Source organism: Pseudorca crassidens, chromosome 13 (assembly GCF_039906515.1).
Source record: "Pseudorca crassidens isolate mPseCra1 chromosome 13, mPseCra1.hap1, whole genome shotgun sequence".
Taxonomy (NCBI): Eukaryota; Metazoa; Chordata; class Mammalia; order Artiodactyla; family Delphinidae; genus Pseudorca; species Pseudorca crassidens.
In genome coordinates this window covers 50,182,290-50,194,656 of record NC_090308.1, presented here as the reverse complement: position 1 = coordinate 50,194,656, position 12,367 = coordinate 50,182,290, and the positions used below count along the sequence as shown (strand labels likewise).

General features: G+C 38.9%; 1 protein-coding gene across 11 annotated transcripts in view; it reads left to right on the top strand.

Moving 5' to 3' along the window:
* AFG1L (AFG1 like ATPase) overlaps positions 1-12,367 on the top strand; it is a 227,497-nt gene that overhangs the window by 143,734 nt on the left and 71,396 nt on the right. For 8 of the 11 annotated variants that reach the window (XR_010933787.1, XM_067702417.1, XM_067702415.1 and 5 more), the window contains 2 exons: positions 2,037-2,096; positions 4,546-4,628. Coding sequence is in view for 10 of the 11 variants with exons in the window: in XM_067702417.1 (XP_067558518.1) it covers positions 2,037-2,096; positions 4,546-4,628 (143 nt within the window). In the remaining variant the exon portion in view is untranslated. The remainder of the gene's footprint in view (positions 1-2,036; positions 2,097-4,545; positions 4,629-12,367) is intronic. The other 3 variants (XM_067702418.1, XM_067702416.1, XM_067702410.1) reach the window with 1 other exon arrangement.

The window sequence follows — 12,367 nt, the reverse complement described above, 5'->3', positions numbered from 1 at the left end:
GGCCCATGAGCCATGGCCGCTGAGCCTGCACGTCCAGAGCCTATGCTCCGCAGCGGAAGAGGCCACAACAGTGAGAGGCCCGCATACCACAAAAAAAATAAATAAATAAATAGAACTTAAAAAGACATCCCCACCCAGTCTCCCACCCTTTTTTTGGTTCAGTATTTCTTTTTGTACTCTTAGTTGTTGTTTACTTACGGAATTGTATTTTTAACAAACAAAATAGTACAGTATGCAGTATAGCTTTTCAGTATTTAAATAGTTATTTCTCTCAGAAATTTTAAGGTATCAAAAAGGATTAAGCTTAGAACTGTGTGTAATATGATCCCAATTTTTCTTTCTGTCATCATTTCTAGGTGTAAAGGAAAAACTTGGAAGGATATAAGCAATAAGCAAACTTTTTTATGAGAAGGGGGTAAACTTTCTATTTTTATATGTTTGATATTTGAATTTTTTACAAAAAGCATGTGTCTCTTTTTTTAGTTTAAAAGGTACAATTTTTAATAATTAAGCAAAAAGATAGATCTTAGCTATTAAAATATTTTATATCCTAGAACTAGAAAACCTCTCAACCTTTTTTCCTTTTATGCTTACTTATTAAAAATGTATAAAACCTAACAGTTGAATACTGTCAAGAAAAACACCAATAATTTAGATCTTTAAATTCCTATTTAATGTCATCACTTAGATAAAACATAAAACTTTGATTTATGTGGTTGGTTTTTTGTTTTTTCTGTTTTTCCAAATTTTCTAGAGTAAGCAATATTACTTTTATAATAGAAGTATTTAAGGGAGGCAAATCTTTATTATTTCAGTCTTTGCTGACGAGGTTAATATGTTGTACTTTTAAAGGATTTTTCTCCACTATATTTATTGTTCTTTTGTTCCAACTGGGAAGGGAAAAGCCAGACTGGAAGCTATAAAAAGTTATTTTGTGAGATGCTGTTTTTCTAATGGTATTATTAAGAATTGCTAAAAATACACACAATAGATCTTGAGGAAAATGCAAACTGTTGGAATACAGTTCTTTTAGTGGCATACTTTTCTTTCCAAAGTCAAAAGCCTTTGACTCATGAATATGCTCCCAAGGGTGAACTAACCTCCCTCCTTTTCCTCCTCAAGTTTCCTAATTGCATTTTTAGCTTGTGTAATTGTATTTGTCCTTTGTATACATAAATATACAGACCATTTTAAAATAAATTCAGTTTGCTGGCTGATTAGTTTTATGCATTTGAATTGGTTGGTGGTAAGAGGTCACAGGTCTTGTAAATATCCCTGGAAATTAGGAAATTGCTTAGAGATCAGGCCCTTTTGACTAGATTCATCCTCAACTTGGAAATAAAGTTTTCATTTTCCTGCACCCTTCTGCACAGTGGTTTGAAGACTCTAGCTTAAGTGAATAAGATCAGAAATTTTGAGGTTTATTTTTCTTTAAAAATATAAACTGAGTGTTAGTATTTTTCAGACAATTAAGGGCTAACATCTAAGGGCTTTGGTTATAGTTCTTATGCTGCTGATTAGGTATTCCTTGGTGGTGATTAGTGAATGTACAAATGCAATCATTCGGTAGGGTTTAATCACTTATATGAGAGAGAAGTTCGTTACCCAGAAGGAGAAATTGAAGCTTGTATAACTTTCATTAGCCTTATTTTTTTAATAGCAAAAAAATAAGAATAATTTTTGACTAAATTAGGAATATTGAGTAATATAAGATAAATTGTTGTTTAAAAGAAATAGAGAACCTGGGGAAATACACTTACGTGAATATACTTTTCCACCATGTAGTATATTGTCTGTATTATAGGTAGCTTATGAATAGTTGGCCCTTACCAAACCAGGACAGATTTCCCTCAGAGAGAGAGAGAGAAAGAAGTGCTGGCTGAACAAGTGCATCTCCTTCTTTCTTTGCACTGGGTGGCTGAGCCCCACAGTTATAGCAGGGGTCAGGGGAGGAAATGTCTCCTTTCCCAGGTTTCCTACATTAACTTAAAGTTGAGAAGAGAGATGTATAGCTATACCTTTTTTTTTTTTTACAGGTCTCTAAGGCAATGGGAGAGTGGAATGCATGTATTTGGGCAATGCTGTATTTCTTTCTGGTGAGATGAGTTAAGGGCCTGAGCCCTGAGGGTAGGTTTGAGCCACTTGGGATGATGAGCTAGGGAGGTGTGGGTGGCTGCTTAGGCCAAGCATTGCACAGTGGCGTGACTCTCTTAGCTTCAGGGGTGGTTCTTCAAATGTGTAGTCAAAAAGCTTAGCTTTGGGCTTCCCTGGTGGCGCAGTGGTTGAGAGTCCGCCTGCCGATGCAGGGGACATGGGTTCGTGCCCCCGTCCGGGAGGATCCCACATGCCGCGGAGCGGATAGGCCCGTGAGCCATGGCCACTAGGCCTGCGCGTCCGGAGCCTGTGCTCTGCAACGGGAGAGGCCACGTCAGTGAGAGGCCCGCGTATACTGCAAAAAAAAAAAAAAAAGCTTAGCTTTGTAGGGTTGGGGATTATTTTATTCTAACCTAATTCACAATTGCTAATATATAAATCAAAATGCTGTAGCTTTTCCAGCCTTCCAGGCCAGTTGGTCTTCACTCCAAGGGTGGCCCAGGACTCTCGTGGTATTAGTACTGAAAGTGGTGCTTTCAGGAAAAAAATCCTCAGTCTTGGGGAAACCTCTCAGTCTCAGAGGGATGGTTGATCACCCTATTTTACTTCCCTGAGCCCTTAGCAGCCATAGCATAGGAGGAGGAGAAATGCATTCTCGCTGCCACTGTGTACAATCTCTTCCCTGTAGTACAGATGATGAAGAGCTCTTACATAGCAGTACAACCCAGGATGTAATTTCAGGGAGGAAGAATGTTGCTACATCCCAAGTGTGCCCAGATAGTGCTCTTCTGATTATCTATTGCTGCATAACAAATGACTGCAAAATTTAGAGGCTTAAAATAACACTATTATCTCTTCTGGTTTCTGTGGTTCTGGGATTTGAGAAAATCTCAGCTGACAGTTCTGGCTCCCTCATTATGACAGTGGCTACAACTGGAACAGCTGGAGACCAGTTCAACACCTCTGTCTTCATGTCATCTCAAGGCCTCTCTATGGGCTACTTTAAGCTCTCCTGGTTGCTTTCAGACAGGTGATGCTTACCTGGCAGTTTAGGGTTCTGGAGCAAGTATTCTAGCCAACAAGAAAGAAGCTGCCTCAAATGTCACATCAGATATTATTGAATAGCATCATTTTCACCAGAGCCACAGGATTCAAGTGGGGAGCATAGACCCCACTTCTTTTTTTTTTTTTTAATATTTATCTATTTGTCTGCGCCAGGTCTTAGTTGCAGCACGCGGGATCTTTAGTCATGGCATGCGAAATCTTAGTTGCAGCATGTGGCATCTAGTTCCCTGACCAGGGATCGAACCTGGGCCCCCTGCATTGGAAGTGCTGAGTCTTAGCCACTGGACCACTACGGAAGTCCCTAGACCCTACTTCATGATAGTTAGAAGGTCAACGTCACAGCCTGTTGAGATGGAGACATTATTGCCGCCATCTTTGAAAAATATAATCCACCACAATTACCTTAGCTTCCAAATGCAGTTTTTCATTAATAAAAGTAGTAAAGTTGTTAAAATATGGTTTTTCCTCATGAGTTTTCTTAATGCAATTTTTATTTCGAATGAAAACAAAAAGATCAGCCTGTAAATGTTACTTGAATTGTTCTGAGAACTCTTGCTTACCACTGTTCTACTGGAATGAGTGTGTGTGTGTGTGTGTGTGTGTGTGTGTGTGTGTGTGTGTGTGTGTGTATCTTCCCAAAAAGCCAACTGACCGACATAGGTGTAGTAAAAGTTCATTTGCTTCCATAGTAAGAATTTTAAGGTGTGTGTGTGTGTGTGTGTGTGTGTGTGTGTATGGGAGTTTCTATGCATACATGCACCCCAGAGGATGGAAAGGAAAGAATAACTGGGAGGAGACAAGGACAGCAGTGGCACAGGACCATTCGGGTTGAACGGAAGCATTCTTGGTAGGAAAGAACTCTGAAGACATTGATGGCTGGAGAGGGAGCTAAGGAACAAGGGCAGTGGCTATCATTTAGAAGTGAAGGGCAGGTATACCTATAGCATCACTTTAGAACGATCATTCAGTTTAAAATGTGGATGCTAATGTTCTGATGCAGCTTTCTTAGGCTGTCTCCCATTGTGATGCTTAAGACCCATGAGTTATTTTTTCTGATAGCCTCCAGCTTCTCACTTCAGAATAATGGAAATTGGAATTAAAAAAAATCTAATGCGGTTATTTGGGGAATTTGCTGACAGAACAGTTTTAACAAAGTTTGAGGAAGGCATGCTACAAATCTTAATTTTATTAAACTGATATTTTTTGGCTTAATAAATGTTTAATATTGCAACATTTATGATTCTTACATGAGTTCTATTGTTTTGTCCTAAACTCATTATTTTATTGAGGAAAATTTGAAAAATTAAAAAAATATAGGATAGCAGAAAGATTATAATTCTAAGCTACCATTTGTTTAAAAAGATATTTTATGTGTTTGGATTGTAGGAATACTGTAATACTGTCCAGCTAGATTCTGGGATAGATTATCGGAAAAGGGAACTTCCTGCTGCAGGAGAACTCTACTACCTGTAAGTTGTTTTTTAATTTTCATTTTCTAAGTTTAATATCTAATAATTAATCAGGAAAAGATGAGAAAAATAAGCAGGGTAATTATTAGAAAATGAAAGCCTAGTTCTAAAGCCTGTGATTTTTAAAATACAAAATGTTATAATGTTAACTTCTTTAAACTGTGTTTTCTGCCATCCACATTTGCATGATTTATAATGTGTGATTGGTGGAAACCCTAATTAGTTTTTTGGGGAGGAGTGATGACAGATGGTTAGAAAATAATGAGTATCCTTTTTAAGAAACTCTAGTATTAAGAGAATATCTTTATTGTGCTCAAGTAATTAATTATTTGTGGACATCTTCTGACAAATGTATCATTTCTGTTCTCTGAAAATTGTGTTTTATTTTGTCAGTCTGTTTGTATTTATCATTGTTGATTGACTTCCATACATAACTATGTAAAATATATATACACAAGTACAACTGGATATATTTTGTCTTTTAAAAGCTCAGACTCGGGCTTCCCTGGTGGCACAGGGATTAAGAATCCTCCTGCCAATGCAGGGTACGTGGGTTCGATCCCTGGCCCAGGAAGATCCCACATGCTACGGAGCAACTAAGCCCGTGCACCACAACTACTGAGCCTGTGCTCTAGAGCCCGTGAGCCACAACTACTGAGCCCACGTGCCACAACTATTGAATCCCGTGTGCCTAGAGCCCGTGCTCTGCAACAAGAGAAGTCACTGCAATGAGAAGCCTGCGCACCGCAATGAAGAGTAGACCCCACTCACCACAGCTAGAGAAAACCCACGCACAGCAATGAAGACCCAATGCAGCCAAACAAAAAACTAATTAATTAATTAAAAAAAAACTCAGACACTCCTGAGTAGGAGCAATTTATAATAATAGATGTGTTCAGCATGTGTAGTTAATGCTGAAAAACAAATATAGTTTGTTTTAAAAATGTCAGTTGTGAGAACCTGAAAAGGAAAAAGTGCTTTACAAATGCAAAGTGTTGTTTAGTGTATGCTGCTAGTGTTGGGCACCTAGTGGGTTCTCAGTAAATAGGTCTGTCTAAGGGCTAATTGTGATTTAACTCAAAGGCATGTTTCTGCTAATTTAAATTTTGATGACAACGTGCATATGAGAGGTTCAGAAAAGTTCTTGTCTCTGCCACCTTGTAAGCAGAAGTACTTTACTGTTTTTGAAGCAGAAATTAGCTAGAAAAATCACATAATTAAAATTGCATACTTTACAGTGTACCAGGGGGACTGTTTCAGTTTATTATTCAGATTCTGATGATTATTATAGGAGGCTCTTCATCTGCCCTTAAGTACTTTGTCTTTAAATACTTTATAATTTTGAAAAATTCTTAGAACACTTTTTTTTCTGCTTTAACTTGGACTTTTTCCTCTCCATTTCTTTTATGTTTGTACTTTCTGGTCTTTTTATTTTTCTGATATTCACAAGATTTCCCTGAAGCTTTGTTACCTGTTTCTTGATGTGCCAGATGTATGGTACTTAGAAATTAATTTATTATTATTCCTTTTATTCTTTTTCAACAAATCCTTGTTCCTTGTTTTCCCACAAAGTATATCCTTATGTGGAAGAATTAAAACATTTTCCTAAAGGGAAGTTCTTTCAGTAAAGATGGTTGCCTGACTCTAAGTCATGAAATTTGTTTCCGGGTGCTAGAGAGGTCTCGGTGGAATTTACAGGAGTTGGAAAGGCTGCTTTTGCTTCAGCAGAGCCACTTTCTCTCTGACCTACTCTGTGTTGCCTCTTCCTCTTCCTGAAAAATGTAATACAGTTCTAACACATCGAAATTCAGGTTTGTACTTTAAACAAGTACTGGAGGAAATCAGAATCTAACAACGTCCCAGAGTCCAGAAAACTAGAATCTACAAAGGCTACTGTGAAACTCTAGAATGGCTTTCTTAAAAATATGTAAATTCTTTAACCTTCGAGGAAAGTAGATTTATTTTTTTTATTTTTAATTTTTATTTTATTTATTTATTTATTTTTGGCTGTGTTGGGTCTTCGTTGCTGCGTGCAGGCTTTCTCTAGCTGCGGCGAGCAGGGGCTACTCTTCGTTGCGGTGCACGGGCTTCTCGCAGTGGCTTCTCTTGTTGCGGAGCATGGGCTCTAGGAGCGTGGGCTTCAGTTGTTGCGGCACGCGGGCTTCAGTAGTTGTGGCTCGCAGGTTCTAGAGCTCAGGCTCAGTAGTTGTGGTGCACGGGCTTAGTTGCTCCGCGGCATGTGGGATCTTCCTGGACCAGGGCTGAAACCCATGTCCCCTGCATTGCAAGCAGATTCTTAACCACTTTGCCACCAGGGAAGTCCTAGGAAAGTAGATTTATTTATGAATTTAACATCAAAAGAGCTTTATCATAGTCTGATAATCAAGAATATAGAGCCTGGGGGCACACCTCAGAGGGAAAGCAGATACGTGTGCCTGAGGAGAATTAGGAATTAAAGTCATCTCAGAAGTGGGAAAATAGTATTAGATACCCAGATGGGATGCTAGGGATGTCATTTGTATTGTTTCACATGAACCCTTGGGTAGAACTTCTTTCATGAAAGAGTAAAAGAAAAGTTCCTTGGGTCATGTTAACATTTCTGATTTAATTAGGTTTCGTTTTATCTTGTTCCTATAGGAAAACATTACTTTCCCCTCTATAACAGATTTTAATGTGCCATGCTATATATTGCCCAATTAAAGCATGTATTTCTCTTTATTACCCTCTGCCTAAACATCTGGAATTGGTTCCTGAATATACAAGTCTTGACTACTCCCTTTGTCAATCTCACTGGCACCCCAACTAAAAAAAAGAAAAGCAAAGTTCTAGCTTCCCTCTAGGGGAACATCACGCATTATCTCAGAATTTCATATATGCAGAATCCCATATATGATCTTTATTAAATAGAAATAGTCATTAATTCAGTATTTTATTAGTCTAACTTTCCAAAAGCCAATCTAAAATGTCCCAAAACATAATTCATATAATATCAAGAATTACCAGAGATTTAAAAAACTGCTCCAAAATTTGACATGGAACAATTTCTATAGTTCATAATATTGTCTGAGTTACACAAGAACTAATTCATACAAACCATTTTATGTTTATATGTAATCTATTTCAGTTGTAGTTTTATATCACATTAAATTTAGAAATCCGAGAGTACCTTTATAAAAACGTTCCAGTTGCTTTTGGCTCATCTCAAGAAGTTTTTAATCTCACATAAAACTAACTCAAAAGAGAATTTAAATTTAGCATGTTGTAAGCCACAGAGCTTGAGTGCAAAAATCCAAACTTCTGCATAGATTAAAACATCCCATGGTTCTCCAGTTTTTCATTCTGTGGTAACTGATCTCCCCAGAGGTGAGCACAAAGTCATTTTCTTACTGGTTTCTTGGCAGATTGGGCTCAGTAAGATTCCCCATGAGTGGACTATGGTTTGCCAAAATCCATACAGGTCAACCAAACACTGGGCTTCTTGTTTGCACTTGGGTGGAGACTTGGACCAGTAATTTATTTTAAATTACCTGGTGTTTGCCAAAGGAGGCCCCATCCCGTGCCTTCCAGAGAATTTAACTGCTTCAGATTAGCTCTCTACTATGGGGCTGGTGACACTAGAGGTTATCATTTTATATATGCAACAATGAGCATCTCTTTTCTGACAGGAAACACCACTGCCGAGGGGTCCATGGGATGCTGCCCCAGACCATTTTGCTGTAAATTCTGTGAAGGGTTATGTTTTCCTGGAAAGAGGAAGTCAGGTCACCTTGGACTCACCCTCACTCTCTGTCTCTTTTCCTTTTTCATTCAGGAGCTGAGTAGTGCAGGTTCTTTTTTTCTACTAAAAAGAAGGAAGGAAGGAAGTTGAGGAGAGGTTTCCTATTCAAGCACCATATCTCCACCATACTCACATACAAACACCCTACCCCCAACATAGAAGCCATGGCCTCAGTGGAATATTTTAAACTGAACCAAAAGGGGTAGAGGGAGGTGCTGGGCCTTGGATTTGATTTTACCCTACTTATGAAGTAATAGCTTTGCCTGTATTATTTCATGAATGCTGGCAGAAGACACAAGAAACCTGCGTCAGAGACAAAGGATTTTATTACTCTAGGCACAGATAGCATGTTGAGTCAGTTCCCTCCTTGCTCCAGAGTCCCGTTAGAGAAGGGAAGAGGAGTTTTGCTGAGGGCGCAGATGGATGCCTGCATAGGCAGTGAGTTGTGTTACAGGAGAGGAACTCTGAGTTTGGGGAATGTACCAATTTATAGTCAGAAGTAAGCAAGACTGCTTTTTTCCCAAGGGAGACGTTGCCTCATCCCTCAAGGTTTCTCGTTGCAAATACACTTTAAGAAATGGTTAGGGCCTTGCATACTTGGCAAGAATGTGGGTGAGTGAGAGACCCAGGGATAACTGTCTCTCCTCACAGGGGACATTTATCAGACTTTTAACCTTAAAGAAGCCAGACTTTCTCCCTTTATTTCATTTGGCTCCTATCCACCAAAGTCATCCACCACTTCAACAAAATTATATCTGAATGGGTTATTCAGTTATTTAATCCCTCAATTAAATTGTCTCAAGACCATTTCAATTCCATGTATATGGGGACTATGGATCATACTGAAATGATGAAAAATATGTTACAACTTTTCAGACAGAGACCAAATAGTCACATTTTCTTACCTGGCTAACATAGTACATGTGTTCATCCATCTTTTTTTTTTTTTTTTTTGCGGTACGCGGGCCTCTCACTGTTGTGGCCTCTCCTGTTGCGGAGCACAGGCTCCGGACACGCAGGCTCAGCAGCCATGGCTCACGGGCCCAGCCGCTCCGCGGCATGTGGGATCTTCCCGGACCGGGGCACGAACCCGTGTCCCCTGCATCGGCAGGCGGACTCTCAACCACTGCGCCACCAGGGAAGCCCTTCATCTTTTGAACAGTTTTAAGGAATTTCTTTTACTAATGGAAACTTCATGTCTCAAGTACTCTTAATTTTCCACTTGGGAAACATCTATTCCAAATAGGAAATTACTTCTAAGAATGTATCTTTGAACACCATTTTTTAAAAAAAAGTTTGCTGGCTAAAAACACACAGCTTCAAGGTACAGCTCTGTTTTAGAAGAAAGGTCTGTGAAAACAAAGACTGGAACTCATGCATGTTACAACTTACTTCCCCACAATTAAAAATTTCTTGTTTTTTGCTTGTGATATTCCCTACACATACTACCCTGCCCCCAACTGGAACAACCATTGATGAAAATTTAAAACATTTCTTAGCTTGTTTGTCATATCTTCTCATCCCTAAAACTTTGACAGAGATCTGTCTTCTGCCTGGAACGTTGCCACCTTCTGGTTCAGCAGAGTCTCTAGGGCATCTTGGGACCTTCTCCTCATCCCCCATCATTACCATTCCAGGTGTCTCTGCCCCAGACATTGGAATCTGCAGTTTCAGTCTTAGTTTTTCTCATCAGAGTACCAGCCCAGTCATTTCCTATTTCAGTTCCCACTGAAGAACCTCTGAAACACCTGCCAATAGAAGCAACTTGAAAATTGTTAAGTCTGGCTCCCTTCCTTTTATTTTTAAAATTTTTATTTATGTATGTATGTGTGTGTGTATGTATGGCTGTGCTGGGTCTTCATTGCTGCCCATGGGCTTTCTCTAGTTGTGGCGAGCGGGGGCTACTCTTCGTTGCGGTGTGTGGGCTTCTCATTGCGGTGGCTTCTCTCGTTGTGGAGCACGGGCTCTAGGCGCGCAGGCTTCAGTAGTTGTGGCACGTGGGCTTAGTTGCTCCACGGCATGTGGGATCTTCCTGGACCAGGGCTCAAACCCATGTTCCCTGCATAGGCAGGCGGATTCTTAACCACTCTGCCACCAAGGAAGTCCCCCCTTCCTTTTAGACTGTGATTTGTTTCAGTTCCATGGACTAGGCTGCCCAGGGTCCCTGCATAGGTTAGGCTGTGTGCATAACCCCATTGAAACAGTCGATCTCTGGTCACCTACACCAAAGTTTTTATGGACTGATGCCAAACATGGGCCTGCTATACTTTCCCTTCAGTTCCCTGAATTCTCTCATGTGTCTTTTAGAGTCTTCTCCATTCATATCAGTCCTACTTCTGACACTAGTGCATGGTGTCACAGTGGAGCCATGATGGTATTGAAGAGAAGATACCATACAGGTAAACAATGTGAAATTTATTTGGCAGCAAAAGACACAGAAACGCATCCATATGGAGACAGTTGAGTAAAACAGAAGACAACATAGCATATTCTCATTGGAAGTTTAAGTTTTGCTGGCCTGTGAAGCTGACATATAGCACCTGATCAGGACGAGGATCCCAACAGGTCATGTTTATCATTCTTGGATGAGTGGTTTAGAGAGACTCTGGCTATGTGCCTGCCTGCTTACCGGCTACAATTACCAGGTACAAACCCCAGGACATGCCTGAATGTTCACTGTCAATCAGTGTGAATGAAAGGTCAGTTTCCCATTCTTCAACAAGACCAGACTAGGCCTTCCCGAAGTCTGTTCCTCAGAGGGCGGGGAACAGGATTTCTGCCTCTGGTAATTAGAGAAACTAGTTTCGTGAGGTTCAGACTGTTGATATGGTTAATTCTTAAGTCTGGGGAAGGGAAGAAGACTGTTGGGGACATTTTTGACATTTACAGATTAAATTTTATTCTTAGCATCATGACATGGAACATATAGGTTTATCTACTTAGTCATAAGCATAGTCAAAAACTAAAATATTTACAGATAAAATAATACAGTGTATGGGATGTGCTTTAAAATAAGCCAGGGTGGGAGAATTAGGGGGAGGTATAGTTGAAGCAAGATTGGCCATCTATTGAGTGGGTGATTGTTACATCAGGTTTATTATACTGTTGTCTTTACATGTATATATGTGTGAAATTTTCCACAATAAAAAGTTTTTTTTAAAAAAGGTACAAATTTCCCTATTTTTTTTCCGGATTATGCTAGCGAGAGTTTTATTAGTTCTATTCATCTTCTCAAAGAAACAGCTTTGTTTTATTCTCTCTGTTGCTTTATGTTTTATATTTTATTGATTTCTTTTCATTTTGTCGATAGTTTCCTTTGCTGTGGAAAAGCTTTTAAATCTAAATAGATCCCATTTGTTTACTTTTATTTCCTTTGCTTTAGAGGACAGATCCAAAACATATTGACAAGATTTATGTCAAAGTGTGTTTGGCCTAGTTTTCTTCTAGGAGTTTTATGGTTTCTGGTCTTACATTTAGGTCTTTAATCCATTTTGAGTTTATTTTTATGTATGACATAAGAAAATGTTCTAATTTCATTCTTTTACATACTTTGCCTATTTTTAAATTGGGTCATTTGTCTTTTTATTGTTGAATTTTAAGTGTTCTTTATGTATTCTAGATACAAGTTCCATGTCAGATACATGATTTGCAAAAATATTCTCACATTCTTTTTTTTTTTTTATTTTGTTGATGGTGTCCTTTGAAGCACAAAACTTTTAAATTTTAATGAGGTTCAATTTATTTTTTCTTTTGTTGCTTATGCTTTTGGTGTCACATTTGAGAAACTGTTGCCTAATCCAAGGTCACAATGATTTATGCCTATGTTTTCTTCTAAGAGTTTTATAGTTTTAGCTCTTATATTTAGGTATTTGGTTAATTTAAAGTTATTTTTATATGTGGTGTGAGGTAGTGGTCTATCTTCTTTCTTTTGCATGTGGATATCTAGCTGCCTCAGCACTAT